The sequence below is a fragment of the Pecten maximus genome, chromosome 2, assembly GCF_902652985.1.
Source record: "Pecten maximus chromosome 2, xPecMax1.1, whole genome shotgun sequence".
NCBI lineage: Eukaryota > Metazoa > Mollusca > Bivalvia > Pectinida > Pectinidae > Pecten > Pecten maximus.
The window spans coordinates 48,384,581-48,398,843 of NC_047016.1; the positions used below are offsets into that span (position 1 = coordinate 48,384,581).

At 36.3% G+C, this 14,263-nt stretch overlaps 1 protein-coding gene across 2 annotated transcripts in view; it reads right to left on the minus strand.

Moving 5' to 3' along the window:
• Positions 1–5,356: 5,356 nt before the first annotated feature.
• LOC117322332 (condensin-2 complex subunit G2-like) overlaps positions 5,357–14,263 on the minus strand; it is a 39,708-nt gene continuing 30,801 nt past the window's right edge. For both annotated transcript variants that reach the window (XM_033877192.1, XM_033877193.1), the window contains exons 19-23: positions 11,472–11,652; positions 10,018–10,188; positions 9,340–9,453; positions 7,669–8,021; positions 5,357–5,495 (exon numbers count right to left, since the gene is read on the minus strand). In XM_033877192.1, coding sequence (XP_033733083.1) covers positions 7,746–8,021; positions 9,340–9,453; positions 10,018–10,188; positions 11,472–11,652 — 742 coding nt within the window. In that variant the 3' untranslated portion in view covers positions 5,357–5,495; positions 7,669–7,745. The remainder of the gene's footprint in view (positions 5,496–7,668; positions 8,022–9,339; positions 9,454–10,017; positions 10,189–11,471; positions 11,653–14,263) is intronic.

A 14,263-nucleotide genomic window follows, 5' to 3' on the forward strand; every position in this document is an offset into this window, starting at 1 on the left:
TTCATAAATTCATGAAAGAAATTGTCGGTGGAATCTTATAACAATAACTGTCGGTGATAAAAAGTACTGTTTTACTTACATCAGGTAATTTCCTAAGGCGGTCGCCGATAATAATACACACGATAGTCAACAACTCATCTACCCGCTCGCTCAAGCGGAACTAATCTCTGACACACCGGTAGATCTACTCGGCTGATGTTTTTACAGGTGTAGAAATGACACAGTCACCGGTGCCTATTAAATCTGTAAACTGCTGAAACAATAGCGTAATTACTGCCGAGGTGTTCAGAGTACAACTGTAACGGTCAGTGCGGTCTATTAAATCGAATAAAACGACAACTCAGTTACAGTAACATTTTATATGCACATGCGCAGTACCAACTTCCTGTGTTAATACACATGGAAATGGCGTGGTTTTCGGTAAAACGTAAGTTGGACTATCAAACACTATTTTATATGTCAAATATAAGGTAATGGTTCTGTTACGTTTTACATACAATCTGTGTTAAATTTAAAAGGTTATTTGATATAACATTAATAAATTGTTATTCGGTTGAATTCCATTTTATCGGTATTCCTTTTGCAAACATGACATGAACACCACATCGTTATTGAAGTGACTAAGTGAAAGAAACTTTATCGAGACTGTGTATCGGCAAAACTACACCAAACTACAAGTGACAGAACGAAATATTACATATACATTTACATGTATTGACCAGTCTTTACACTGAACTGATGAGTGACAGAGCAGAGTTATAATGATTATATAATGTTGACAAATATTGACCAAACTTTGCACCAAAAATGACAACTTGCTTAATTCGAACACTCGGATAACTCAAAGTTTTCTCGTGGTCCCGTCGACTTCGAGTTAACGAAGTTCCACTGTATTAATAATTTATTCTATATAAAATTGGGCAGTTATTGCACGAAAATGTGTCGACACTGACATCAAAGATAGCTTCCACATCTAAACTAAATGTTTTTTGTTATAGTATGCGATAAATCCTTAACCGAATACAAGATTAAAGATACCAGTAAAAAAATTGCGAAAATCCTTTTACGATACAAAAGGTTTTCATAATTGTGGTTAAACTGTTTCAGTTTTTCATTGTTCACTGGAATTTTTGACACAATAAATAAACAATCTTTCATCGTGTATCTCTATGCCTCTCTCTGCGGCAGCCGACTTCCTCAATGCCAGTAGGATTCGGTTATGTAGCCAGTCCAAGAGTTTGCTGACATTCACGCAGTTTTGATGCGAGGGACTGCAATAAATCCCTGGAATAATACGTATGGTATAATTAGTCAAAACTGCTACAGTGGTTGCCTTGTAGACATTTGAATATCATAGTTTAATACAGGTTACAACAATTTTTCTACAGATTTAAGAAAAAAAGAAGAGAGGAATGAGAAATTATTTCAAACTGAGACTTGACTAAATATCTTGAGCTATCTTTTTATATCATTTTAACTCCCACTCCCCAACCCACACATACTTGTACTAAATAAACTAAATCCTTCAGCCTAAGGTACTAATGACAGCCCTTTCTCCTCCATACGACATTATAGTACATACAGGGTTTGTTAAAACTTTCTATGGCCTCTAACTCTATAATAAACCTACGTCTCTCTCACATCCTCCTCGTCGGTTTGGTCCCGCTTCATCTTATCCGACTGATTCTGAACTGCAAGCCAACATTCCTTCATTCCAGGTATCTTGGGTTTACCTTTGTAAAATCAGATTGAAAATATATTGATAATAATTTGAAGAGTTTATATACCACTTCATCACAGCTGTCTCAAAGCGATTCATAAATCATTATTCATGCTTATTGGGCCTTCAATCACCACCTGTCTTTCTCAACTTTCTGGGGAGCATACAGCCGGAGCTGCCATTCCCTGCTAACAGCTTACACATCACATTTCTTTGACTGCCATGTTATTATAACACAATGAAGTAAAATATTATACTCGAACTAGCAACCCTTCAATCACACAGCCCACCACTACAGCACTGTGCTTCCATAAAGTGATCATTGAAAATGAGATGTACATATTAAAATGGAGATTTACAGATTCCATGTATTTTTTTTTTTTTTTATTAAAATCTTTTTATTCTAGCAAAACATGTTGATATTACAAATATGTCCTCTCACAGTAGGGCTTGCACACGTCATTCATATATTTCCACGCTACATATTTTTTTTTTTTTCACTTTCATTCTACTTGCATATTTTGTCTTTAAATAAAATTGATAAAGTACTCATTTCGGTAATATACTCTCTCTCTCACCACATAATTGATTGGACCAGTAAATATACAAATAAAGTAATAATAGATAAATAATTCAACAACTCTTTCAATAAAAGAGTACTACAAAAAATAATGACAATCAAGTGAATTCACTTGATTTTCTTCAGATTCCACATGTAATCTTCCAATGTTACAGTTAATAGTCATAGGAATGCAGTAAGTAGTGATGATGATCTATTGATGTCAGACAAAGGGCAAAGGACAGAAAGGAAGCAAGAATGAATAACTTCTCTACATCACACATCAATGTCTAAAAGCTGATAGTCAGCTATAGATTGTATCCAACCCTGAGATATGTAATATATTAAACGCTTGACAAAAGATAGCAATGCACTCCAAAAGATCACAAAACTGAAGATGTGTGATGATATGGGGTTGCTAAGGGTGATATCCTGATTTATTTATTAATAGGGCGGGTCAGCGGTGTACTGACCTCATTATTACTAGGGCGGGCCAGTGGTGTACCGACCTCATTATTACTTCGGCGGGTCGGTGGTGTACTGACCTCATTATTACTAGGGCGGGTCAGTGGTGTATTGACCTCATTATTACTAGGGCAGGTCATTGGTGTACTGACCTCATTATTTATTACTAGGATGGGTCAGTGGTGTATTGACCTCATTAGCAATGAATCTAAGATAATGGTACTAGTAGAAACCCTCCTCTTCAGCATGTCTATCTCATGTTATGATACGTGCCAACAGGGTCAGTTTTGTTGATTTTAGTCCAAAAAAACAGGACAAATTGGATGAGATTTTTTTTTTAAAGCCTGAGCTAAGGATCTTATTCTAAGGATATTATTCTACTAACTAGTAAGCCATGACAAAGATTTTCGAGGTCTGTATAAACATCTGACATAGACAAACAATTTTGTCCCATTGAACTGGACTCAGATTTGAGATAACTACTACATGCATTATCCATACCAGATACTTACATTTAGCAATGGACCCTAGCATGTGGATGGCACCGTGCAGGCTGTGTAGATCATCTACAGAGTCCGACTCCAAACATTTGGTCAACTCAGCAACAAAATGTCTGTAAACATAAGATTACTAGACTATACAACCAGTAAGTAGTTGGAACGACACGGATGCATGCGCTGTTAACCGAGGCAATGTTTGGAACTTTTAAGATTTATTGATTCTGCAATATGCATTTTGTCTATACTAAAGAAATGTTTAAAGAAAAAAAAAGTAAATGGCTTTAACAATTATTGAGGGACAACAAGAGATTTGTCACTTTTGCTAAAAAATTTGATGACATCATGTGATCTTTTTCAAATTTCTTTGAGTTAAGCAAAGCTTTCCATTTTGGTCACATAGTTTTTGTGAAAGACATAATTAAGATTCTTAAAAGTTTAACAAATGACCATAACACTAGAAAATATAAACTGTACCCGGAATGAAAACTCTATATTTAGTTCTGAAATTGACTAAAGACACAAATGTGGCATCTTTGCTGATCAATTAAATTAGCCTCAAACTGGGAGCAAATATCTTATCACAATGCAGACTGGCACATAAATCTGAGGAGAACCTGGTTACCGTACATACTTTGCTATATAGTTTTTCTTGCACACTGAATCACACAGCCAACCAGACAAGGGGGGTAACTGTGTAAGATCACCACTGGTTTCTTCCAAATCGAACTGAAATTGAAGCCATGCAGATACATATATCATGAAGTAAAAATAAGACATTTTTTACCCAAAATTACTCTTTCTGAAAAGTGATCAAGATAAATTTGATGCAGTCAAGAATTTATTCCAAATGGGCTCTAAACTGATTGATAAGTCAACTGAAAGAGCAGTAAAGATTTTGTGTCAATTTCTCAAAATCTTTTTCAGTTTTAACCTAAAATACAAAAAAAAAAACAACAAAAAAAAAAAACATTTAAAGTCCAGATTCCCAGAGCATGTATTCTTTATTTCCAGAGTCACTAGACCATGAATTCTGATTGATATTCCGTCAATGAAAAGTGTGTTGAGATATTCATTATGTGATCTAACATATACTTATACTTTTTGAGCCACACATCTTAATAATTAACACAAGTTTTAAAAGAGAAATGTTGGGGACAATGCTACCCCAAAAGCAACATGGTCTTGACTTCTGTGGCTGAAATATTTTAAATTTAAGAACCTTTTACCTATATATTAAACTTTCTAATCATTTAGACAAATAACTAACCTTTTGACTTGTGTGGACAAGTTCTCCAAACAGAGCTCCAATAACTGTGGCCATGATCTCACTTAGTGTAGCATTATCCATCAGAGGACTGCCGTATACAAGGCTGAAAATTTCCATTAAATGATTCCGCACCCCTGGCAACAACTGTCAAACACAAAAATGTCACTGATAATTCAGGGTAGTGATTCATGTGTTAAAACCTATATTTGGTAAAACATTCATAACACTTTTTCTACCTTTATGGAGCTGAATATGAAGTTTTAATATCCGAAATTGCTGAAATAGAGAATTTAGGTATAGAAATATATTTATGTGACACTAATACATGAAAAAATAATGACTGTGTTCAAAAATGATCACTGATAAGACTGAAAGTAACACACCAAATACAGAAGTGGAGTATGATCATAGACTATCTTTGGGATATAATTAATTGTTTATTCACTTCAAATTAAAAAGATAATGAGCCATTGCAACAATTTAATCCTCTTGCAATAAAGACTAGTACATGTATTAGTAAATGTCCACCATATTTAATTTTAATGAAACATATCTATTGTTTGATAATACATTTTTCCTGCAATAACCCCCAAACTTTTTACTGGGAACGACAGAATGAATTAGAAATCACAGAAAGATGTGCAATGAAGAACAAAAGAAGACGATTTTGAGTAAGAGTATGAATTTTCAAAAATAATTATTAAAGTCTTGTTTATCTGTTTTAAATTTATCGTAAACAGTCATCACCTATTTAATCTTTAAAAACAAATTATTTTCCAAGTCTTTAAAGTGAAGGTGAGGCCCAAGCACTGACCTTTGCCACATGGTCTTTCTCCTTCAGTAGGGCTGTTGCTATGGCTACAAAGACTTTACCCAGATAAGCAGCGATACTGTTGCGATGAGCAGTGGTTCCTTGCAGGAGAATGTGAGCTGTGACACTACACAGACAGTTCATCACAGAAGACAAGGCAGACAGGGACTCGTCTGGAAGGTAAATTTCGTTATATATCATCCACACTGGAGAATATGAGAAGATACCTCCAGGGAAGTTTTAGTTAAACTACAATGGTTTTCCTCATTCCAACAGAGAAGTGTTGACTCACAGATTTTTCTAACTGATACAATGTGAGAACAATGTGAAGTTGTAAAATCACAACACTAATAGTGTATTTTTAAGAAACTATTTATAGGAAAAGTTTCCATGTGAAATCACAAATCACAGTTTAAAAACCCAAAATACACTTTTTAAGAATTTTGAATGTCAAGACTTCAACAACAACTGTATGAAGAACACCTGTATGTACACATGATCATGTACACAATTTATTGTAAACCTGTATGCTTCATTCATGAATACTCTGGATTCAGAAGAAGCTATCATCAAAAAAATTTATCTGTTGAATACCGTATACGGGACTATGTTTGTCCTACGACAAAACTTACGTTTTCATTGAATTCTAAGTTAGGCCCAACGATATGGGAGATGTTTATAGTAGGGAGTAAACGACAAAAGTATATAGATATACAAATTCCTGGTATACAGTAAAATCTGATGATACAAATTCCTGGTATACAGTAAAATCTTAAGATACAAATTCCTGGTATACAGTAAAATCTGAATACAAATTCCTGGTATACAGTAAAATCTGAATACAAATTCCTGGTATACAGTATAATGTGAATACAAATTCCTTGTATACAGGAAAATCTTAAGATACAAATTCCTGGTATACAGTAAAATCTGATGATACAAATTCCTGGTATACAGTTTAGTCTGAATACAAATTCCTGGTACAGTGGAACCTCTATAAACCGAACATGCATGGGACATGACTATTTGTTCGGTTTATAGAGGGTTCGGTTTGGAGAAGTTGATTGAAAAATGACCGGTCAAATTCCGGATATAATTGGTTGAACGATGTTTTATTAGAATGCACCCGATTACAAAACTTAGACAATTTGGATTGTCTGAATAATATGCATATTATGAAAGTTAATCAATGTTTATATTGCAGAATATATAAGAAAGGCAAATGACTATAACAATAGTTTTAAACAGTATTTTCACATGTACAACTACACTTTACGATCGGCCTACATTTTGTTACATCCGGTGAAGCTTCGTCATGTGGATGGGGCCAATAGTCCGATACAGAATATTTTACACATCAAATAATATTAAAGGGCGTGAAGATGTTTTGTTTCAATATCAATTACAATTGATCAGATGATACTGGTCGTATTTCCAACATCGCTGTTGTCTAAAAAAAACATCACGGGCTTCTTTACGAAAACAACCCCTTTTGGGCCTCATTTAAATTAAATGCGAAACTCAGGCTTCTAGCTCTACTTGCATTGAGAAAATAAACGAACCGACGCGCTTCAATGAAGTGTGGCATTGTTTCATAATTGTCGTGTTGATTATACACTAGGCCTTCGGTCATAATGCACCCTTGGGGTATATATTGGATACCTGTACAAATCACCTACGTAGGTCCCGAGACAATAAGGCTTCACACAATACCTGTCACAGTTGTTGTTTCACGGTTGACTGGCCTGACCTCGTGTCATAATCGCTCAGGTAAGGCCGGTTTTCAGAAGTAATTTTTGGTATATTTTAACAGGAACCGGACACAAAATCAGACCGGTGTTCGGAATTCAGAGGGATCGGTATTTGGAAGTTTTTTAATACTATAATAAAGAAGGACCAATTCCGTACAATGACAATTCGTTCGGTATTCAGAGGTGTTCGGTTTTTAGAAGGTTCGGTTTTCGGAAGTTGCACTGTATACAGTAAAATCTGAAGATACAAATTCCTGGTATACAGTAAAATCTGAATACAAATTCCTGGTATACAGTTTAGTCTGAATACAAATTCCTGGTATACAGTAAAATCTGAAGATACAAATTCCTGGTATACAGTAAAATCTGATGATACAAATTCCTGGTATACAGTTTAGTCTGAATACAAATTCCTGGTATACAGTATAATGTGAATACAAATTCCTGGTATACAGTAAAATCTGATGATACAAATTCCTGGTATAGAGTAAAATCTGATCATACAAATTCCTGGTATACAGGAAAAATCTGCAGATAGAAATACACAACCCTTCTTATGAATTCACACAAAAGTAGATCGGGAAATGGCCCTTACCTGTCTGTAGACAAAGAACACAGAAGTTGGCGAGGTGTACAGCGAAACTTGTATCTCCTACCCCTATCAGGAGGAAATCACCTCCAGCGGCCAGAATCATCTCTAAGACAGATGTAGCCAGTGTCAAAGAGCTCTGTCCGGCCTGTCCTAGATGTACGCTTCCTGGACATGTCTGTCAGTGTATCCTGTGGGTCAGGGCTTGGCAAGAGAAACGTATCTGTCAAAGAAAGTAGTGTACGCTTCCTGGAAGTCATGTCGGCCAGCTTTTCCTGGTTGCCGAGACTGGGTAGGAGATGTACATCTGCCCAAGAAAATAATTCCTCAAATATGGAGGTGGCGTCATTTTTTGTATTCTGCAGAAAAAAAAATTACATTTGAATTATGGATATACGTTTGAGTAGCTATAATTAGTTAATACCTCCTCATCCAAAGAAATCAGCCATAAATTAGATTAACATTTTTGTGTACAGTGTAAATGTAAACCCCGAGTGTCCTCATTACAGATACAGCTATCATGATCTGGACCTAATACTTCCCCCTAAGAATTTTACAAGCCAAAACAAAGTAATTCTGATTTCAAAGATATTGACAAGCCTTTTTTTGTACAATGTCACTTAATTTGCTACTGTGACCAGTGTTTTGATCATTTAATTCTACACAAGATAAAGAGTTATATCTAACACTGGTCAGTCTAATCCATCATCCGAGATAAACTACCTTCATCTACCTTTAGGTAGTATCTATGAATGGAGTAAAGACTTCCATCAATGGTTTGATTTAGTTTGGTTTATGTTGTTTATCGTCCTATAATTAATTTTTCTTTGTTTTCATGGTAAATACTCAAATGTGATTGGTCAAAAAATTCTTTTCATTCTTCTATGAAAGAAATTCAGAGAATGGCGCGAAAAATGTGACGTCAAAATATGACAATTGACGTTGCGTATTGATATGAGAAAAAGAATCCCATTTAAAACCAGTAAAATTGTACATAAAACATGTTTTAAATTAGAAAATCATTTTCAAAAATTAATTTAAATATAAGCGTTGATGTCAATTATTTTTTAGTTTCATCGGGGTATGAAACAAATTTTGTTTGCAAACTTCTGTAAGAATCTGCGTAAAAGGGTCATTTAAGCACGTGCTAGGTTTTGAGGGGTGGAGGAACGCCGGAGTACCCGTATAAAAAACCACCAACCTACGGACAGTACCAGGCAACTGGCCCACGTGGGTTTTGAATACACAACCCAGAGGTGGAGGGCTAGTGATAAAGTGTCGGGACACCTTAACCACTCTGCCAGTGCAGCCCCTTAATGGTACATTTACCAAACGGTCAAAAAGGGGAATTTATTAATTTATTTTTCATGTACAGTAACTCATATTTTATTCCAGAGACTTTTCAAAGACAATGAGAAAACTGCAGATCTTTTTCCATAACTTTTTATGGCCTGCATATCAAAGCAAAAAATAGTACAGTACTATTTGTAAGCTTCTGCATATTGAAATCTTCATATGCAGTGTATCAACACAAACTTTCAGAGATTTCCTTTTGACTTTTAATTTATGAGATAATCTCTGGAAAGAAATATGTTGACAAACAAGCAGACAGTTTGATTACTTAATACACTTTCAGATACAGGGCCTGAACTCTACCAGTACGTATGGAAGACTTACCGACTCATGGAGAATGCCCACTAGCTTACAGTAGAGACTAAAACAGGCAGTCAGCAGCTCATCGGGAACGGGTTCTGTATTGGACGCTTCAGATAGACCCTGCTCCACACATGTCTGTTGATAACACAGAATTATCTCCCTTGACTAATGCTCATAATATCACCACCTATATATAAAGTTTTCATTTTGAGAATGTGATATCATATGATGGGGGGTATCATCACTGAAACAGGAGGTACTTACTCTTCAGGAACACCTGGTCCTATTATTGTAGTTTTAGGGGTCTCTGTGTCTATATACTGACACTGTTTAATCAGTTTGAGTTTAGAATTATGGTTTTGCTTGTATGTGGATAGTCTGTCTAATCTTGGCACCACTTGTAACTACAAAGCTCAGTAAATCAAGATTTGTCAAAAACACTCACTCAACAAGGAAATAAGAACTCATATTGGTGGCTAAGGAGATGGCATTTACACATATTTAGTTTCAATTTCTGATACAAAAAAAGCATGATTTTAACTATCTCTTGTATAACTTCGAACAGGGAACCTCAGTTTTACTAACCGGTCAATTTGGCCGGCGACCGGTTCTAAATGAAAACACTGTAGAAGATATTTCAATAACTTTTCCCAACATTTATTGTGAACACTGTATGAGAGCACTACATCTGCTATTTACCCATGCAGTCTTTAGTTTAGTCTGAAGTTGTGCAAGTTCGTTAACATGACTTGTGAGGATGGGACGACATATCGGGCTCCGCAACATGTAGGTCACAAAATCTATCCCAAGTGTTGGTGCTGGTACATGTGGTACAATAAACCCAACACTCTTTCGGGTCTTCTTTCCCACCTAAAAAATACATAAACTGTACGTAAAGATTTATGCTCTTGCAAATTACAAAGGTAGAAAATGTAATATGTGTGTCTCTAATCTCTGTCCTAGTGTGAACACAGATGCTAGAATAAGATGACATCTTTATACATTTTATCTCTTTTTATTCATATTCAGATCACTGACACAAAATATCTACAACAGCATAAACAAAGCACAATAATTATGAATAAGAATAAGAAATATTTTTCCCTTTATGATTTCCTCCAAAGATAGACCCCGAAGAAATCAGCACCACAAAACAGTAAACATGTATACATGTACCTTGTGAGTAGGTATCTGTGAGGGGAATTCTCTCTATTATAAACTCTCCCACCACTAGAAAATACATACCGTGGCAGTAGGTGTCTGTGAGGGGAATTCCCTCTATTATAAACTCTCCCACCACTAGAAAAACACATACCTTGGGAGTAGGTGTCTGTGAGGGGGATTCCCTCTATTGTAAACTCTCCCACCACTAGAAAAACACATACTTTGGGAGTAGGTGTCTGTGAGGGGGATTCCCTCTATTGTAAACTGACCAAATGACTAGAAAAACACATACTTTGGAAGTAGGTGTCTGTGAGGGGAATTCTTTAGTGCTAACTGGGCCCAACAACAAGAACACACATACCTTGACAGTAGGTGTCTGTGAGGGGAATTCTCTCTGCTATAAACTGTCCCAACGACTAGAACACACATACCTTGACAGTAGGTGTCTGTGAGGGGAATTCTTTAGTGTTAACTGGCCCAACAACAAGAACACACATACCTTGGGAGTAGATATCTGTGAGGGGAATTCCCTCTATTGTAAACTGACCAAATGACTAGAAAAACACATACTTTGGAAGTAGGTGTCTGTGAGGGGAATTCTCTCTGCTATAAACTGTCCCAACGACTAGAACACACATACCTTGACAGTAGGTGTCTGTGAGGGGAATTCTTTAGTGTTAACTGGCCCAACAACAAGAACACACATACCTTGGGAGTAGATATCTGTGAGGGGAATTCCCTCTATTGTAAACTGCCCAAATGACTAGAAAAACACATACTTTGGAAGTAGGTGTCTGTGAGGGGAATTCTTTAGTGCTAACTGGGCCCAACAACAAGAACACACATACCTTGGGAGTAGATATCTGTGAGGGGAATTCCCTCTATTGTAAACTGCCCAAATGACTAGAAAAACACATACTTTAGAAGTGGGTGTCTGTGAGGGGAGTTCTCTCTGCTATAAACTGTCCCAACGACTAGAACACACATACCTTGACAGTTGGTGTCTGTGAGGTAGCACCGTCCTGTTGTAGTCCCTCGGTCAGCCACTCGTCCACTAGGTCCAGAATGTTGACCACCTTGTCCCACTTACAAAGGGCATCCAGATAACAGCTGTAGTCTTCTGCAACACTATCCACCGACATCTTTTTCAACTTGGATAGGCATGTACGGCTGTAATGGAAAACAGACCATGATATTGGAATTATTTCTGGTGAATATGACAAAGAAGTTATAGACATATTTTTTTGTTGTTGCAACTTTTAAGGGGCCATAGTTCAGACAGATTTTTCTATCCCAAAATTCAAGCACTTTTCAAACACTTTTTCTCAATTTCACATCTCCATTTTTTGCCAAACTTGTAGGGAAATGTATTTTTTTTCATTAAATCTTTGATGCCATAAAAATAATAGAATATTACTATTTATGTTTTATATATTACTATTATCCCAGAATTGATGCTGAAATCTGTCTTTTTTTGTCTTTGGAACTCATCAAATAAAATGATGTGATCTTTAGTCAACATCTCTATATTGTTCTGCAATGCCATATACGCCCATGCATGCTGTTTTTCCCTCTCAAGCAACAGCACTTTTCAGAAACATATTGTGATGAAAGTCTTGGAAACGTTTTCATTCAATATATAGGACATGTGATTTATTTCAGTTTGCATCAACCACAAAATTTCTGATTTCAAAGAGGATGATTTACTTCAACATTGTAAAGAAAAGGAGATCCTGGAATGGTTTGAATTGTTGGCCGTTGAGCTGCCAGACCTTTTCAGTATTGTACTTGTGTGACGAAATTTTCCCATTAGCATCAACCATTCTTTAGTTTCAAATGATTCTCCGACTACCGATGGGATATGAGGGCACTTTTACTCATCTAACCAGTTTCTTTATCCACCAAGCTGTATATATGTCATACCACCAGTATCTGCTTCTGGTTAGTATTAATAGAAAAACTATCAGCCCCTACTCCTACTATATCAACAAGTTCAATCCAGCTAAAATATCAAATGCACACTAAAGGTGGTCCTAGAAACCTACCAGCAAAATTCATGATTATAGGACTTTCGGTTTGTGAGAAAAAGTCATTTGAAAGTTTTAACAAAGTTGACACCTGTGATATTGATAATAGGTCAAGGTCATGTCTTTTCACAAATTTTGTGGGGCTCTATCTCAGAAACCTTTCAGCCAACTATGACTCTGGGCCTCTTGTTTAATGTCTTTCAAAGGAAAAGGTGACGCCAGACCACGACATATGCTCACTTGGCTCTTCAGAATAAATGCTGTCAGAATAAATCAAAATATATATTTTTTGTATAATATTAGTGGTTGCTGGATAGTAATACATTCGTTGTTCCAGCCATACCTGATTGTAGGAACTGAGTTGTAAGGAACAAAGCCAGCCAAGTTAACCAGGGCTGCACACACTTCAGGATCCTACAATAAAATTAAACACTATTATAATCTCAACAACTCAGTGTGTTTTAACATTACAAACAAGTTTATCATTATTGGGACACAATGCAGGACCTTTTTGAGGAGTTAAGGTCAATAATGATTCCCAAATGAAATTATTTAACAAGAGGCCCAATGGGCCTGTATCGCTCACCTGGCTCTACAGCAACTTTGAAGTTGAGCGAGGTCATTTCTACAGATACTATGCTGATTACCTCTTTATTCAAATATCATAGTAAGCTAGGTTTATTCATATTAATAAATTGTCTAGTCCTTCATTCCAGCATTCTATTGGCCTAATATCAGGTCTCGGAGGCTCTTGGCTATCGCAAAATTATTGTTTACAGATTTAAGCCGATTTCACCCCTGTGACCTTGAATGTAGGTCAAGGTCATTTATTTGAACAAAATTGGTAGCACTTCACCCCAGCATGCTAAAAGCCTAATATCAAGTCCCTGGGCCTCTTGGTTATTAAGGAGAAGTCAATTGAAGATTATAGCCTATTTGAACAATGCGACCTTTAGTGACCTTGAATGAAGGTCATTTATTTGAACAAACTTTGGAGCCCTTCACCAAAGCATGCTACAGACCCAATACCATGTCCCTGGGCCTCTTGGTTATTGAGAAGAAGTTGTTTGTAGATTATAGCCTATTAGACCCATGTGACCTTGAATGAAGGTCAAGGTCATTTATTTAAACAAACTTTGTAGCCCTTCACCCCAGCATACAACAGGCCCAATATCAAGTCCCTGGGCCTCTTGGTTATTAAGAAGAAGTCGTTTGAAGATTATAGCCTATTTGACCAATGTGACCTTGAATGAAGGTAAAGGTCATTTATTTGAACAAACTTTGTAGCCCTTCACCCCAGCATGCTACAGGCCCAATATCAAGTCCCTGGGCCTCTTGGTTATTGAGAAGAAGTCGTTTGAAGATTATAGCCTATTTGACAAATGTGACCTTGAATGAAGGTCAAGGTCAATTATTTGAACAAACTTGGTAGCCCTTCATCCCAGTATGCTACAGGCCCAATATGAAGTTCCTGGGCCTCTTGGTTATTGAGAAGAAGTTGTTTAAATGAACAAGAGGCCCATGGGCCTTAACGGTCACCTGAGATTTGAAATATTTCAGTTTATTTAAATGAACCTTTTTGAATTCCAATAGAAATCAAAACAAATCAGTCAAAAATGTGATTTCCCTATATAAACTATAGTAACACAATGGTGACAATGTTTACAAAATAAGAATGAATTCCAATAGAAATAAAAGTCAAAAATGTGATTTCCCTATATAAACTATAGTAAAGTTTAGCCCCACCCCAGGGG